Here is a 17,101-nt window from a genome sequence, read left to right on the forward strand (position 1 = left end):
GACAAGGAGGCCAGAACTCTAGCTGGGGGGTGGTGGGCAGAAGGTAGGGCCTCCGCAAGGACTCATGCATTCCAAGAATGGCTGAGTCCCTGCACAGGGAAGAGCCAGTCAGTGCTGGCCCTGGCGGCTCCCCTGGGCTCACAGGGCACTCAGGGCTCTCCTTGGGCAGTGGCTGGCAGACAGGCTGCTTCTGTACTGGGGCTGAGCCAGGGAGATTTCCAGGGCTGAGGCTGCTGGGACTGGGAGTGAATCTGCTCCAGGAGTAGACATTCAGAGACCGGGAAGGATGGGGGAGTATGGGGAGCACCCAGAGGGCATGCCATCGGCTGCAAGGTTAGGAAGCCAGCTGGACTCAAGTCTGAAGAGCCTTCTCTGGCCCTGGGCTGCGCAGTTCCCTCACAGTGGAGAGTCAAGGCCAGGTGAGGGGTAACCCTAATCCACGGTTCCCATCCACCCTCATGCTACTGTGGAGGTACCACTTTACAGCTGGGAAAACTGAAAGCTCAGCAGAGTCACAGCCCAGTCTGAGGTCACCGGAGCAGGTTCTCATAGAACTGGGGGTGGGGGGGGTATGCTGTCCATTCCCAGAGGGGACTGCCTCTGGACACAGGTTTGACAAGGCTCTCCTTTACCCAGAGGGAGAGCACCAAGGAATCCCGTCCCTCTGCCTCCGTGGGGTGGGCTCGCCAGAGTTAGGGCTATCCGTGGGAGTGGACCTTGAGGATCCTAGGAGGGCGGGGGAGTCGCGGGGGAAGGGGCAGGCAGCTGACAGTGAGCTCCGACTAAGGGGACGAATTCCCGCCATCTCCTACCCAGGTCTGCGCCCACCCGGGATAGGCTGGCCGGGTGGAAAAGGGGCCCCTCCAGGGCGTTCTCATAGGCGCTCGGGGAGACCCCTGCAAGCTCCCTCCTCGGGTGCAGCGGGCGGGGCCTCCCCGGCGACCCCACCCCAGCCCGCCCCCCACGTGGCCGCTGGAGGGCGGGGCGGCGCCTCCCTTTCCTCTGTCGGGCCCCGCCCGAGCCCGCGCTAGCCGGGTCTGACTGTGCGGAGCACCGCAGTGGGGCCGACTGCCCGCGGCCCCCGACCCGCCGGGACCCAGCGCCGGCCGCGCCACCGCCCCGCCGGCGCCCCCACCCGGTAAGTCCGCAGCCCCCGGGCCGGCCAGGACCCCAGGGTAAACTGAGTCCGGGAGGAGGCGGGGGCGCTGCGCGCTTGGAAGGGGACTCCGAGCCCCCGCGGGTGCGCCCCGAGTGATGGCGCGGGCCCGCGGGGCGGCGGGGGACCAGTTCCCGGGGTGGGGACTTGGCGCCCCTGGCCTCGCTGTTCCGCGCGCCCCGCCCTGGTCTGCGGCTGGCGCCGAAGTGCGGCCAGAGCGCAAACCACCGGCGGGTGGCGGGCCACGATCCGCTGGGCCTCCCTGGGGCAAGCAGTTCCCGCCTCGAGGCTGCCACATCCTGACCGTGAATCAGCCACAGTTGAGAGAATAAACTTTAACTCCGGTCCCCTGCCCCGTGGCACCCCAGGCGTGGGCGGGTCTGCGGCCGCGCCCTGACTGCTAGGTTTCTAGCTGCCCCTGCTTGCGCTGGTGGGTGCTGCCCCGCCCTAGCACACCAGCGCCTGGCCTTGGGGAGTGTGCCCTCTCACAGTTGAGATTGTTGGGGGTGGGAGTGTTTTTATGCTCCTCTTCCTAGGCAGGGACCCCAGGAGTGATCATGACTGTGCATTGCCCCAACCCAGCCCACAGCTGACCCTGGGGAGCACAGTCCCACAGCCAGGTCTTTCTGATCCTCCAGCCACCCAGGACTCCAGGCTGCACAGTGGCAGCACCACACCCCAGCTGGTCAAACCCAGAGTCGGAGTGGCATGGGTGCCCGCACCCAGGCTGGAGTGGGGAAGTTCCCTTCTGTCATCCTTGTCCCTTGCTCTGGCAATGCCATGGGTGGGACCCTGCCTCTCTGGGTCTCAGTTCCCATCTACACTGAAGAGTGGGATCGGCAGCTGAGGCACAGATGTCCTCCCTGCTGCCCTGCAAACCTCGCTCAGGGAGCTGCCCAGGGCAGGGCCTGCAGGAAGTGAACACTGTGGCCTTTGGTTGCAGGGATGGGGTCTGAGGCTTCACCCTGCCCTTGTCCCCTCAGGTCATCAGCAACTTTCTGTTAAAAAAGTCAGTTTGGCCCCCAGAGCTGCAGACACCATTGCCTGGTCTGCCTCCCAGCCTTCCCAAGAGCTGGAGCTCCAGACTATCAGAGGCCCCTGGCAAGCAAAGGGCGAGTCTCCAGGAGGACTGAGGGGCAGGAGGGGCTGCCCTCCCTCCGTGAACCCGCCCAGCTGGCTGCTGTGGAGGGCTCTGCTCTCCAGGACCTGGTAACTGGTAGGGCAAAGAGTTAACCCTCGTCACCCCCCCACACTTTGTGGGGGTGCTGACGCCTGTCAGCTAATTGCACAGGCTGTGTGCTCTGGGACTGAGCCTCCTACCTGAAGTAGACTCCGCCTGCCATCAAAGTGCAGTTGTTTCCAGGTTGGGAAAGTTTCAGGGTCATGAAGGCCACAGGAGGACATGGGATCCTCTGTAGCTTGGGCCAGGTGGAGCTTACCAGCCCTGGGTGGGGCAGTGGGTGCTGTCTGAAGCAGGCTCAAGCCCCAGCTTTTTGAAGTGCCTTGTCAAGGACCCCATGGTGGGAGGGATAGGGCCTGATTCTGCTGCCTGACCCCTCCCCTGCTTTGGTCTTGCATACAGCAGGAGTCTAATAGGTGGCCACAGTGGACATGGCCCAGTGGACACAATGCATTGAGGAGGGCATGCCCACTTCTGTGGACAAGGCCAGGAGAGCTGGGTGGCAAAGGCCAGCACAGCTAGTCTCTGAGGGGCTGTCCCTCAGGAGCACCCAGTGTCAAGGACAAGGAGGTATCGGGGTGAGTGTCAGTCACTGGAGGTGTGAAAGCAGGCCCAAAACATGTGGCCTCCTGTTAGAGGCCTCTACCCTGCCGGCTCACTTTAGTGAGGAGACTCTTTCCCCCAGGTACTCAGACAGCCTGAGTTCCCAACCCGCTCACAGCTTCGTCTGCCCAGCACCTGCGACCTCCAGCTGACCACCAGCTGTACATGAGCCAGGCAAGGAAAGCAGGGGCAACTTGGCCTGTCCCCCACGGGGGCTGTTGCAAGAACTCTCTTACAGCCCCTTTCTCAAGTGATTAAGTAAAGATCAGTGCTGGGTGCTGCCCAGGTTTCCCCTCTGCCTCAGCCCTGAAGAGCTGGCCCAAGCCTGGCCTGTCTTCTCACCACTCATGGCTCCTGAGCGGTGTCTGAGAGCTGAGAGAGTGGAGGGAAGTGGACCGGCCTGCCATATTCCCACTGCTCCATCTGGCCCTCGTGCCTATCCCATGAGGTGCAAGTACTTCAAATGCTGTCCATTTCACGGGTGAGAACACTGAGGCAGAACCATTGGGTTACAGACTTGGGGTCATCCTTTCTGGCAGGAGACACTTACAAAGCCCTGTGGGCATCTGCCCTTGTGCCAGCTGCCCCAGGCCCTGGAGCTGCTGCTTTATCGGGCATTGGGGTCATGGTCTGGTGGGAAGACTGAAGCCAAGGCCCCTCTCCAGCGCTATCTGAGGACAGAATGGCCATGGCCTCTTTCTTGTTCTATCTTCCCAACCCCTGTGGCTTCTCCCAGCTGCACCCTGCTACAGGAAGCAGGGGTGGGCAGGATAGCAGAGGGGGTAGAATGGGACTGGGAGAGTCTGGAGTAGACAGCCAGGCAGGGCTCTGCCAGCCTCTATGCCCTTCTTCTTGCTCCCCTGGTGTGCTGGCACCCAGGAGACCAGGCTGGGCCCTGGCCAGTAATGGAGGCTTCTGCAGAATCCTGGGGCAGGTATCCTGAGCAGCAGGCCTCCTGCCAGCACGTGACCACAGCTCTCTCCACTGCCCCTTCCCTGAGCTGGAGCTGCTCTGAGTTCTCCAGGTCTAGCATGAGAAGGGAGGGGAGGGTGGCCTGGAGAGCTGCCCCCCTCCCCTGAGGATGTGCCCTGGCCAGCCTCACAGTGGAGGCAGACATCTCCCCAGGCAGGGTGTGTGGCCTGGGCTGCCAGGAGGCCAGTCTGACCAGGGCCCAATAGGGAGCCCTTGATGGACAGAAGAACAGCCAGAAAACACTTGGGGAGCCGGAGGCAGGGTCTGCTTTCCATTTTGCAGTTGGTGCCACTGAGCCCCAACATCAGAGCTAGTGTGGAGACCCATCCCAAGCACAGTGGGTCAGAGAGCTGGCAGGTGTCCTAGCTGGACATGCCCGGTGGCAGCTTCCCCCAGACAGTCTGGCATGTGCAGCAGGGGCTTCTCCATGCTGAGCTTGATCTTGGTCCTTGTCCAGTGCTGGACATGGCCTAGAAGTCAGCCTCCGGCTGCATGAGAACATCTTCATGGCCTCAGTCTCCCCATCTGTGCCTGGCCCTGGGCTGTGGCCTCCACGTGCAGCCTGCCTCCCCCACCTTCCACGTGCCTGTTGTCCCCGTTCTGCTCCAAGTACAGCTTGGCACTGCCGCCTGCGCCCAGCAGCAGGGGGCAGGCTGCTCTTCACTGGCCCAGGCGCTGCCTGTCCCTGCCTGTCTGCCTCCTGTGTGCACAGATGTGAGTGGCTTGAGAGCAAGATTCCTGGGGGACCTCAAGCTCAGAGGGCCAGGCAGGAGAGCAGGGGCTTCTGGGCCCAGGAAGTTGCCTCTGGGGGGTGAGGGGTGGGCACTGAGGGCAGTGCTGGCCGAGCCAGCTGAGGGCAGGAGCCACAGGCCCCTGGAGAACACCCTGCCCGTTTTACAGACAAGAAAACTGAGTACAGAATCGGCTGGCTTTCCTGAGGGCCTGGCACTGACACTTCCCCAGGATAACAGGCATGCCACACCCATGCCAAGGATCTCACTCACCCAGTCAGTTCCAACAGGTCCCCTGGTGCTGGCTGTGGAGGAGCAGGGGCCTGGGAGACTAAAGCACTGTCCCAGCTGACTCCTGGTTGTCAAGCTGGCCTGGTCTTTGGGTGTGGGCAGTCAGAGCATGGCCCTTTGGTGCACTCCAGTCCAGGAGTGGCTTTGACATGCTCCTACGTGTGGAAGACGGGAACGGGAGTCCAGTGGGCCGTCCAAGGCACCTGTGCCCAGCTGTAGGCCCCTTTGTGCCTGGAATCGGAGCTGAGTGCCTTCCCTGGCAGCCACCCTCATGCTGGGGGCTGCAGGCCGGGCCCCTCCCGCTCCCAGGCTGCCTTTGTTCTCCCTGCTCCTGGGGGGGTGGCCTGGTTCTGGGACACCTTGGGGGGCTTGTGGAGCGCAGGCTCAGGACCGGACATCGCGAGGCCCAGAGGAGCACTCAGCAGTCAGAACCCGAGTCCTGAAGCTGGCCATCCCTCCCTGGGGAGCATCGAAGGGACCGGGAGGGACAAGTGACCAGTCTTGGGGAGAGGACCCAGCAGGCATCCTGGGATGAGGCTGGGGCCTTCAGGCTGCCTGCCCCATCCCCCATTCAGCTCCTGTAGGTGGACAGGCCTGCGGCACATCAGCCCAAGGTCATCCCAGCACTGCCGCCTGCAGGGCCTGTGCAAGTCCCTTGGCTTCCTCATCTGAGCCCAAGAACCACACCCCTGCACTCCACAGTGCTGATGGGGCCCAGCACAGAAGGTGCTGCTGAGGGTGAGGACCTTGGACTCCAAGAGTCCCTGACTGGTGGCCACCGTCTTTGTCATTACCCCACGCCTCTCTCTGGCCCCAGACTCTATACCAAAACCCCCAGAATGTTGGAGGGGCCAGGCCCTAAGCAAACACCCAGTGGCCCTACTCTGTGCAGCTGGGGAGACTCAGGCCCAGAGGGACCCCTCTGGTGACAGTGCAAGTCTAGGGCACCCTAGCCCTGCTTTATGTCAGAGCAGGTGGAAATGGAAGCCCAGCGTCCTGGCGTGGAGGCCTCCGCCCTTCCTGTCCTCCTAAGGCGAGCTGAGTGAGCTGAGCTCAGGAGGAGGGGACTCTGAGACCCCCCCAGCCCCTTAATAGAGTCCCAGACACACAGTGCTCAGCACAGGCAGCCCTGTGCCAGACCCTCCTGCCCGGGCCCAGGCCAGGCATCGCCCACCGGGCCCCAGCAAGCACTTCCTGTTTACTGTTTCTGTTGGCATTCAGCAGGTGTCCCAGGGACACGTCACAGGCATGTGGGTGAAATCCTACCCAAGGCTTCTTGCTCCTGTGATTCTGGCTTTGGATTCAACACGGCCAGGAGTGCCTTCCGCCCGCCCCCTCCTCGGACTCCCTTTTCTGGGCTGCACACCTCAGTGCTCCCCAGGGCCCTACTGCCCCAGCCTGCTCCCTGGCCACCGCCACCTCCAGCCCTATATGATCCACGGCCCACAAGGCAGGTGACCCCACAAGGCAGCCCTGTCCCCAACGGCCTGCAGCCTGATGGGAAGGTGCTATACTTGCTGGGTCAGGCTCAAGGGAGCCCAGATTATAGTTAAGAGGGAAGTTGACGGGGTCGCAGCAGGACAGACTCAGCTCTGGGGGCTGCTCCTGAACTCCAGGGAGCTGCCAGGAAGGCGAGCAGCTATGGAGAGCTGAGGGTTGCCAGGCAGTGGAAAAATTTGGGCTTTTGGAGGAGCTAAAAATACAGTGTGGCAGCCCCTGCTGCAGTTCCGGAATCCCGCTCCTGCCATGCTCTCCGCCCACCCCTGGAAGACAGGCTCCCTCCTTCACCCTCCCCACGCCTCTGCTGGATCTAGGCCCAGAAGCATGCCAGCCCCCACGCTGGTGCCAGCAGGCCCCCTCAGACCTGCCACCCCACCCCAGGCCCCCCTCCCGGGCCTCACGTGCCCCCACTGCATTGAGGTCCCCAGAGCCCCTTGGATTGTCAGTCCTTGCAGGAATGGGCCACAGATGGCAGCACCCACCTCCCCAGTGTCCAGGCTCAAGGGCCAGCCTGCTCATGGGGAGCCTGATCAGAGCATGTCGTGGATCTCCAGGCCTGGTGGGGCTGGGGACCCAGGGACCCTGCTGCGGGGGTGAGGGAGCTGAGGCCCAGAGGCTGAAGGGCTCACCAGGTCCCCCACAGAGCCAGGATCCCCACGGTGGCCTGCTGGAGGCCAGGGTAATGTGCAGGCCTCCTGGCCACTGTGCACAGCTTGGTGCCCACCTGGGCAGCCGCCCCTCTCTGGCCCTGTTTCTCCATCTACTCAGCAGGGGCTGGGTAAGTGGTGTCTGACCTTGGGGGCAGCATTGGTCCTGCTCTGCATGCCCCAGCTCAGCCTGACAGGTGACTACCAGGCAGGGGCAGTGGCCGCCTGGCTTCCGTGAGCAGCACAGTGGCCAGGCATGAGGGAGGCTGGCAGGCGTCTCCATTCTGGACTGGCCAGGCCCAGGCAGAGGAGGCAGACAGGAGTCATACCTGGGAGGTGGCCCAGGGCCTCTTGGACCTCTCCTCCAGAGGGCAGGGTGGGCCCTCAAATCTGGGATGGCCCTCACAGGGAGGGAGACCAGGCCTTTGGCATCGTGGTCTGTGCTGTGCCTGGCCCATCCCAGTGGAAACCCTTGTTGGTAGAAAAAGCCACTGGGAAAGAACCACAGTGACCCCAGCAATGTGGAGCTGGAGTCCCCAGGGCTTCAAGCACTGCACCTGAGGCCCTTCCACTGCGGTTCACTGACTAGAAGGGGACTCTGGGGGCAGAGGGGACCTTTCTCGGTGCCCTGACCTTCAGCGTCCCAAGGGGCTGAGCCTAGGTGCTCGGGCCCCGCAGAGCTGGGACCCTGCGGAAGCTGTGGGAATGCAGATTCATATGCCCCGGGGGAGGCCATGCTGCCACCCCAGGGAGTCTGAGCTGAAGATAGTCCTGGGTTCTGGCTTGTGCCAGGCCATCTGGGACCCTGACTCTCAGCCTGAGGACATGTAGGGGTGGAGGGGAAGGGCCAGGTGCGTGGAACATGGCTGGTAAGCCCAAGAGGAGCTCTGGAGGCTTCCGAGTGTTCCACATGGCCTCGTGACATCTGTAAACTGGATTCTCCTGCCCCGGTGCCCATGCGCAGCCCGTGGGGGCCTGTGGAGGCTGCTTATTTGGAACCATCTGTGGGGGGTCAGCCGCCACCTCTTGTGCCTGTCAGGGACCTGAAGGCAGGGAGGAGAGGGAGAGAGCTTTATAGATTTGTCTGTAGAAAAGAGGGACGCCTCGGGGATGCGCTGGTGGAGGCCACCTGAAGAGGGGATCCTGCAGCTTAGGGGTCTGCCTTCCTCTGGTTGGTTCCAAGTTGGAAGCAGGTGCAAAAATTATGGAAACTGTCAATCATTAATCAAGTCCCAGCTGTTGGGGCCAATTGCTGCCAGGTTTTGTTTGACATTTGGACTGGTGGCTACAAATCGTGGGTGGGAGTTCTGTCCATCAGTCACCATGGTCCCTTTGTGTACCCAGCTGCATCCTGCAGAGCTGGGATGTTTCCAGGAGGACATCCCTGGTCAGGGCCTGACCCTATGAATGGGCCCGTCCCCCATGAGATTTGGCAGCTTGGCCAGTGTCAGAGGGAGGAGTGCCCTCACCTTGCCTCTGGGTGTCTGGCTGAATTCCCTGTCCCAGCTGACCCACACCCAGTAGACCCCTGCCCCAACCTGCTGCCCCACATAGGGCCAAGTGGGGCAGTGTGCAGCTCAGCCCCAGGACAGGGCATGGGGCCAGGACACAACCTCCTGCCCAGGTGCTGCCCCACAGGCTGAGGGCTCCTGTCAGTTGGGGTCTATAGGGAGAGAGCCTGAAGTCCTGAGGATGGTGGGTGCCCAGGGCCGGGAGGGTCCAGAGCACCCTGAACTTTGGTCTGACAGCCTGGAGCCTGGTGGGTCAGTTCTAGGTGACTGCTATCTCTGAAAGATCAGGTTCCCCTGCACCAAGGGCCCCTGGGGCTCCTGGCTGGAGAGGGCACCCTGGATGCCAGAGGCCTGGCCTGGGAGGGTTCACACTCCGTCCGTCCCACCCAGTCTGTGCCAAGGGGACGGCAGCTCTGGCCAATGGAGCAGAGGATGGGTGGGGAGGGAGGGTCAGTTCTGGGAGCCTCCTCAGGGTGGGGGGAGATGTGCAGAGGCCGGCAGTCTTGCTCCTCCTGGCTCTGGAGCCCTGGCTCTCTCGCCACCCAGAGGGCTCTGGGAACCTGAGGCTGCCCGGGAGGGCCGAGGGCCGAGGTTGGTGGAGGCCACCTGAAGACGGGATCCTGCAGCTTAGGGGTCTGCGGTGATGAGAAGCCTGAGACAGGAATGGGTGGGCAGAGGCAGCCGCAAGGTTTTGCGCATTTGGGTAAGTGGACAGACGGAGGGAGGACGGCCTGAGGGCCAGGCCTGGGGGAGGGCGCGGGCTCCCCACTCTGAGGCCCAGCATAGGACCTAGATTGAGGAGCTGTGGGGCTGGTATCCACCCAGACGGCCCCCTCACTGCCTGTAGGCCAGGGGTGTCCACACCCACAGCCCCTAGGATGCTCCAGCCACCAGATGTCCAAGACACAGATGAGGAAACTGAGGCTTTGCTAAGAATGACTGAGCAGAGACCTGCTGATGGCCTGAGCTGGGTCCACATGCATAGGACAGCCCTCTTGTCCACACCAGGTTCCTGCCAGAGGGGGCCCATGGGCCCTGCAGGGCAGGTGGATAAGCAAGAGATAGGGACTAAGCAGGCTGGGTGCTCCCACGATGCTCACCAGGACAAAGCCCAGCAGGGCCCCAGGGTGAGGGCAGGCACTGGGACCCAGAGCTCCCTCGGCTTACTCCTCCAGTGTGGCCATGGTCTCCTGGGTGGTCCCTCTGGCCTGGGGTCTCCCCTCTAGTTTACTGGGTGAGGGAGTACTTGATGCGAGGCTGCACTGGACATTTAGCAGACTCCAGGGTCACCAGCTGTGGGGCCGTGGGCATGTAACCCTGCCTCCCAGGGGCTGCCTTGTTTCCCCCACCCAAACCTGGCCAGTGTAAATGCCTGCCACGGGAGAGGGGACAGCTGGGGTCAGGTGGAGGGTGCAGGGAGAGCCTGGGGCTTTGGAGGGGTCTGAAGCCCTGGGGCCGTGTTCCACCAAACCCTGCCTCCCACTCCCTGCACCACACTCTGGTTCTCAGGGGCTAAATATAAGATCCAGCCATACATGGTTGCATGAGGGCCTGGGATGCCCCTGACCTTTGAGGCCAGTCTCTGGGGACTACGGTGGGGACGGCGTCACAGCCAGCTGGACCCAGGCAGGGCCAGGGGTGGGTGGAGGTGAGAGCAGGGTGGTTTTGCCTGTCCTGTGTTCTGCTTTGGGGAAAGGTCTGGGCTGCAGTCAGCCTGTTGCCCCTGACCAGGTGCACCCCATGTACCCAGCGTCCGCTCCTCACTGGTGTGCCCTCCACCCACCAGAGGCTGCCAGGCCTGGGGAGACTGGCCTGGCGGGGCTGCTGCCTGCTGGGGGCAACTGGAGCCCTGTGACCCACCCCTCCTCCCAGCCCTGCTGCCAAAGCTGTAGGCGGCCCGGGAAGCACCCAGAAAGAAAAGGGCGCTTTGTTGTGTCGCTGCCACTGCCCAGTGCTGTTCCAGCCAGCCTGGCCACTGCAGCCCATCAGGATCCAAGTTCTGCAGGGATGGCAGGTCCTCTGACCCTGCTCTGAGCCTCAGGTCCTCGTGGGAATGGGGGACTCGCTGCCTGTGCAGGCCCAGGGGAGCCCTCGATGAGGCCTTCCCAGCTCCTCAGGGCTTGAGCTGGAAGCATGAGGGGAAACTGAGGCAGCGGAAAGTGGCATCCCCATGCCATGGTGACAGCTGGGCCCTGGCCTCCCCTCTGGCTGAGCTGACGGCCCTGTCCCTCTTGGACCCTGCAGTTTGGCAAGATGTCGGTGAAGGAGGGAGCACAGCGCAAGTGGGCCGCGCTGAAGGAGAAGCTGGGGCCGCAGGACTCGGACCCCACGGAGGCCAACCTGGAGAGTGCCGACCCTGAGCTCTGCATCCGGCTGCTCCAGATGCCCTCCGTGGTCAACTACTCAGGCCTGCGCAAGCGCCTGGAGAGCAGCGATGGCGGCTGGATGGTGCAGTTCCTGGAGCAGAGCGGCCTGGACCTGCTGCTGGAGGCGCTGGCCCGGCTGTCGGGCCGTGGCGTGGCCCGCATCGCGGACGCCCTGCTGCAGCTCACCTGCGTCAGCTGCGTGCGTGCCGTCATGAACTCGCAGCAGGGCATCGAGTACATCCTCAGCAACCAGGGCTACGTGCGCCAGCTGTCCCAGGGTGAGCCAGGCCTGCCCAGGTGACGTGGGCGCAGCCCCTGGCTGCCAAGCACAGGGCAGGCCACCTCTCTCCCTCCACCACTCGCACGGGGTTGTCCCCGTTCTCCCTCCGCCCTGTGACTCCGTCAGCCCTGTGCTGGCTCCACCCCTGGCTTCAGGCCCTGGTTCTCCCAATGTCCACCTGAGTGGCCCCCACATATGCTCCACCTGGCTCCAAGCCCGTGGACCTTAGCCATCGCAGCCCCATGTCTGGCCCACTCCTGCTATTGCTGTCCACCTCTCAGCACCCTCCACAGCTCTCCACCCTGCTGTCCCCCCTCCTGCCCTAGAGGGCTTGTCCTTCCTGGCAGGCAGAGCCTGGCCTTGGCCTCTTGTGCCTACTGCTTCCTGCCTTGTGGCCCCAAGGGCTGCGTGTGCTTCATGTTCTGGCCCCAGGGGGTCTCCGCAGGCTGTGGCCAGAGTTCATTGTGGCCCCTGTGAGACACATGGCAGTCTCTGGGTCCTCTGTCTCCCAGCTGTGCTACTCCAGGGTGGCACTCAGGCTCCAGGGACAGTGGGAACAGCAGGGGCCTGTGTGGTGAGGAAGCCAGAGGCCACCCATCGCTTGTCCAACGTAGGCCCACACCAACCTCAGCCCCTTCTAGGCTGGGCCCAGCTAGCCTCTGTCAAGCCCTGTGGCCTGTTCTCAGCAGGACGGAGGAGAGACCCCTCCGGACCTTTCCCAGCTCTGGAGATGGGGTGGAAGGCAGAGGTTCAGGGGAAGAGACATCAGGCTATCTGCTGGGAACACAGCTGGTACTGAGCTCGGGGAAAACAGCCCAGAGCCAGCGGCAGGGGCCATCCTAGTCCAGCCTCATCTGACCCTGGGAGTGCTAGGGTCACCTTCCCCTTCCTCCAGGTGGTCTGGGAGGCAGGTCACCTTGGCAGGCAGAGCCCTGTGCCAGCACCTACTGTGGGCATGGGTGAGCACACAGCGCCCCCTGGTGTCTATGTGCCAGGCCTGGAGGGAGATCCCCCTGGCAGGCAGTGCCCTGAGCAAGGCTGGCCAGGGAGGGTGGATAGGGGACCCATGAGACACCCCCATCTGCAGCCCTGGACACGTCCAATGTGATGGTCAAGAAGCAGGTGTTTGAGCTGCTGGCCGCCCTGTGCATCTACTCGCCTGAGGGCCACGCACTGACCCTGGATGCCCTGGACCACTACAAGGTGAGTGCCGGGCTGTGGCTGGGTGCAGGACCGCCCCAGAGCACACTGACCCCACCCTCCCTGCAGACGGTGTGCAGCCAGCAGTACCGCTTCAGTGTCATCATGAACGAGCTCTCTGACAGTGACAACGTGCCCTACGTGGTCACCCTGCTCAGCGTGGTCAATGCTGTCATCCTTGGCCCCGAGGACCTCCGTACCCGCACCCAGCTGCGGAGCGAGTTCATCGGTAACTGCCACCCAGCCTGGTACCCTCTGCTGCCCAGGGCTCCTGACTGCCCTCCTTCTGGCCAGGCACCTGGCAGGTCTTTCCAAGAGTCCCCTGGGCCAGCCCAGCCCGGGCCAGGGTAGGGGAGTCTCCTGCCACCACTGTGCCTTTAGTGGTCACAGGCCTCAGAACTGGACATCCGTCTCCGTTTAGAGGCTGGTTGGGCAGCAGAAGGAAAAGGGTAGTCTGGTCCCTAATTGCAGTCCTGCCCACTCTGGCAGTGACCACTGAAGGAGTAACATGGTGTAGCCAACATGTCACCCACCTCTGGAGCCTCAGGACCCTGATGTCCTGTGAGCCGGGTGATGCGTGCAGTGGGGTGAATGGGCAGGAGACCTGGGGGACAGAGGCCGCCTCTGAACCCTCTGACCCCCCATCCCTTTCCAGGGCTGCAGCTCCTGGACATTCTGACCCGACTGCGGTGAGTCCCTGCTGTGGCTGGTTCTGCTGGCCTCCCCTCTGCTCCCCAGACCGAGCCCACCTTCCCTGGTGTCCTAGCCTGGCCCTAACAGACCTTAGATGGCAGAGGCAGCTTCCAGGAGAAGCCCAGTGGCCTGCCCCGAGGCCGGGCCTCAGGCTGGCACCCGGTACTCGAGTAGCCAGACACAGTGCGAGACGTGACGTTCGGGTGGTTCACACCGAGCCCAGGGATCCCCAGGAGTCACGCTGGCAGCCTTTCATCCCTCCTCTGAATCAAGTGTGTTCTAGTTGCCGACTCGGAATCCTACCCTGCCAGACCCACCTGGCCAAGAACCCCCATCTCAACCTCAGGACTCTACTTACTGGACTCCCACCGGGAAGCCAGCCTGAGGGACTCAGCAGGGCCTGGTCCTGTCAAGCTAGCCTTGGGCAAAGGTCTGCTGAGTGGATGGCAGGCCAATTTGGGGGTGAGGGTGGGGGCTGGCCTTGCCTGCTGAGGGCTTTGCTCATTGGCCAGGCTGAGCTGACTGGCAATGCCTGAGCCCAGTGAACACTCAGGCCCTCCTGCTGGGGCCAGAAGCCCCGCCCCCTGCTCCCAGGTAGGCTTGGTGGACCTGCCTCAGGTGTGGTCTTGACCACACCCTCCCATCCTCCAGAGGAAGTCCTGGCTCTACCCTGCACTTAGCCCTCAGGAGAACGTGAGCTCCATTTATGAGGGGTGTGGAGATGCCCAGGTGGGCAGCCCAGCAGGTTGCGAGGCTCCAACCTGAGCCCACCTCTCAACCTGCTACCCCTGGCTGCCGTGGCCACATGTCAGACACAGGGATGTCCAGGAGACTTGCCCAGTGTCCTCGGGTCAGCAGAGTAGGAACAGATGTGCAGCGGGGCCCTGGGCCATCCTGTCTTGCGTTCCTGGGGAAGCAGGGCTGATGGGAGCAGCAGGTCAGCTGGCCCCGGTCCCTCCTGCCCCAGAGACCTGGAGGACGCTGACCTGCTGATCCAGCTGGAGGCCTTTGAGGAGGCCAAGGCAGAGGACGAGGAGGAGCTGCAGCGTGTGTGCAATGGCCTCAACATGAATAGCCACCAAGAAGTCTTTGCATCCCTGTTCCACAAGGTGTGTTTGGGCTGCGCATGGGTCAGACCCTCCTGTGACCTGGGCAGTAGAACGAGGGTCACACTCCAGGGGGCAGCAAGGGATGAGGGCGCAGAGGTGAGGCAGAGCCCAGAGCAGGCAGCCTGGGAACAGGGTTGGGGCTGCAAGATCCAGAAGGATCGGTTCCAAGGGCCAGGGCTGCCCTGAGTTGACCATGCCATCCTGGGCCCCGGCTCGCTGGTCACTGTCAGAGGACTTTAGGGAACTACAGGGCCAGTTGAGAGTCTAGGAGACTGGGTCTGAGAGCACCCAGGCCCTCCTTCTAGCTCACTGACTCTGCACCACCCAGAAACATCTGGAGACATTTTTGCTTGGTCACTACTAGATAGGGCCTGCTCCTGGCATCAAATGGGTGAAAACCATAGATGCTATTTAATATCCCATAATGCACCCAACAGTCCCCAGAGTCACCAGTAACACAAAGAACCCTGTCTCTGAGTTGCTCGTCACTAGGCCTTCAGCTATGTGAAGGGGGTCAGTGGGGACGGATGCCCTTGGCAGACAGGCAGAGGAGGGCACTGCCACTGACCTGCCCTTTGTCGGCCTGCCCCACTCAGGTGAGCTGCTCTCCAGTGTCAGCCCAGCTGCTGTCAGTGCTACAAGGCCTCCTGCACCTGGAGCCCACCAGCCGCTCAGGACAGCTGCTCTGGGAGGCCCTGGAGAGCCTGGTGAACCGGGCCGTGCTCCTGGCCAGTGATGGTGAGCAGGGGGTGAGCCAGGCAGGCAGAGGGGTCGACCTGGTGGGAAGAAGCAGGTATTAGACCATGTGGGGAGGCCCACCCTGACCCCTAACCCATCCTCTGTCTGAGGGAGGTGGCCTCCTTCTGTCTCTGTCCCCAGCCCTCTCTCTTAACCCTGGACATCTCCCCTGCTGCAGCCCAGGAATGCACCCTGGAGGAGGTGGCTGAGCGTCTGCTGTTCAGCAGAGGGAGGCCCCGACCCACCTCCCTGGACAAGGCCCACAAGAGCATCCAGGCCAACCTAGGCCAGAGTCCAAGGGACAGGTCCCCCCAAAACACTGCTGCTCCCCTGGCTGGCATGGAGGGCCAGCAGCAGGCCACAGCTCCTGCCCACCAGCACCCAGTTGGCCTCCAGAGCACCAGTGGGAAGACAGCCCCCCAGCAGCCAGCACACTCCCCACCCCCACCCGCACCGCCCCTCCCCAGTTCCAGCCCTGGGCCCCTTTCACCCCCACCTTCCCTGCCAAGCCTGGAAGCTGGGTCTCCCCTCATACCCCCTCCACCTCCATTGCCAGGCCTAAGGTCAACGTTTTCACCCCCAGCACCCCCTCCACCCCCACCTCCTTTGCCTGACCTGGGGACCACTCCTTCCCCAGTACCCCCTCCACCTCCCTTGCCAGGCCTGGGGACCACGCCTCCCCCAGTACTGCCCCCACCCCCGCCTCCCTTGCCAGGCCTGGGGGCCGTGTCTCCCCCAGCACCCCCTCTGCCACCTCCCCTGCCTGGCTCCTGCGGGATCTTGCCCCCACCACCTCCTCCACTCCCCCCACCACCGCCTGGAGGGGGCTGGGGCCCTCCTCCACCTCCAACTCTGCCTGCGGGTGGCGTGGAAGAGCTCATTGTGGCCCACGTGGACCACAGCCTGGGCTCGGCCTGGGTCCCCAGCCACCGCAGGGTGAACCCACCCACACTGCGCATGAAGAAACTGAACTGGCAGAAACTTCCGTCCAACGTGGCCCGAGGTGAGGCTGCGGAGCCTGAAGGCTGGTGCCATACGAGAGGTGCTGGGGAGGGGTGGTGCACCTGCATTTGCCCACTCTTGCATGGCCAGGGCAGCCTGGGTCCTGCTCGGGCTCAGTTTCATGTGGTTTGGTGTGGGGCAGGGCCGGAGCAGGGCAGAGGCTTCCTTTGAGGTCCCTCTGGTCCTGTGGGCAGTGTGCATCTCTGGTGCTACAGCCCATGCTCAGCCCTGTGCCTGGCACCCTGGGGCCTGGGGTGCTGATGCTCGAGGAGGCCCAGGCCAGATAGGGCAGGTCACCTACCATGTGGATACATGAGTGCATGTCCACATACATGCACAGAGTAGAATAGCAGCCAGGGGTCTTCCTTTGCCAGGCACTTATTAAACGCCTGCTGTATGCTTGGCCTAGGACGGCATCTAGGCAAGGTACCCTTGACGGCCCTCAGAGGCCTGGCCCACCTGGCCCTGGCCCCCCAGACCTGGGAGGGGGTGTGAGCTTGATGGTGGTGCCCCTCTCCTGCCCCTCGCCTGCAGAGCGCAACTCCATGTGGGCGACACTCAGCAGCCCTGGCACAGACGCGGTGGAGCCTGACTTCTCCAGCATTGAGCGGCTCTTCTCCTTCCCCGTGGCCAAGCCCAAGGAGCCCACAGCTGCCCCAGCCAGGAAGGAGCCCAAGGAGGTAGGCATGGGGCAAGGATCATCAGGGTCCCCCCATGTCACCCCCTGGGACCCATTCATGTGGCGGTTTTCCAGGTCACTTTTCTTGACTCCAAGAAGAGCCTGAACCTCAACATCTTCCTGAAGCAGTTTAAGTGGTGAGCCTCTCCAGCCAGCCCGGCCGGCAGCGCCCTCTGCGGGCTACTCTGGGGCAGTGCATGCTCCTTCCTCAGGGCAGGAGACCCTAGAGGCCACCAGTCCTGGCTCTTGAGGAAAAAGGCCCAGAGCATCCAGGACTTTCCCCCAAGGTTATGGACAAGCTGTGGCCAGTCAGTCACATGGTCCCGCCTCCCAGCCCAGGTTCTTCCATGCTGCAGCTCAGGCACTGGCCCCTGCAGGAGCTCACTGGGTGACCCTGAGCTGTGTCCACCCACCCCGACTCCTAAGCAGCCCTCTGGAAGGGG

General features: G+C 63.2%; 1 protein-coding gene and 1 long non-coding RNA gene across 6 annotated transcripts in view; one reads left to right on the top strand and one right to left on the bottom strand.

Moving 5' to 3' along the window:
* Inf2 (inverted formin 2) overlaps positions 1-17,101 on the top strand; it is a 26,777-nt gene continuing 9,676 nt past the window's right edge. The window contains exons 1-10 of one of the 5 annotated variants that reach the window (XM_078051035.1): positions 1-419; positions 10,836-11,235; positions 12,325-12,440; positions 12,507-12,666; positions 13,093-13,126; positions 14,098-14,239; positions 14,836-14,977; positions 15,156-15,980; positions 16,514-16,659; positions 16,734-16,795. In XM_078051035.1, coding sequence (XP_077907161.1) covers positions 10,845-11,235; positions 12,325-12,440; positions 12,507-12,666; positions 13,093-13,126; positions 14,098-14,239; positions 14,836-14,977; positions 15,156-15,980; positions 16,514-16,659; positions 16,734-16,795 — 2,018 coding nt within the window. In that variant the 5' untranslated portion in view covers positions 1-419; positions 10,836-10,844. Of the gene's footprint in view, positions 420-983; positions 1,139-2,762; positions 2,915-9,274; positions 9,295-10,835; positions 11,236-12,324; positions 12,441-12,506; positions 12,667-13,092; positions 13,131-14,097; positions 14,240-14,835; positions 14,978-15,155; positions 15,981-16,513; positions 16,660-16,733; positions 16,796-17,101 lie in introns of those variants that run through there. The other 4 variants (XM_078051034.1, XM_013362582.4, XM_078051033.1 and 1 more) reach the window with 4 other exon arrangements.
* LOC144377973 (uncharacterized) overlaps positions 14,628-17,101 on the bottom strand; it is a 16,306-nt gene continuing 13,832 nt past the window's right edge. Inside the window, exon 2 of the long non-coding RNA XR_013439351.1 lies at positions 14,628-15,015. This is a non-coding gene — a long non-coding RNA (uncharacterized LOC144377973). The remainder of the gene's footprint in view (positions 15,016-17,101) is intronic.

Source organism: Ictidomys tridecemlineatus, chromosome 5 (assembly GCF_052094955.1).
Source record: "Ictidomys tridecemlineatus isolate mIctTri1 chromosome 5, mIctTri1.hap1, whole genome shotgun sequence".
Lineage (NCBI taxonomy): Eukaryota > Metazoa > Chordata > Mammalia > Rodentia > Sciuridae > Ictidomys > Ictidomys tridecemlineatus.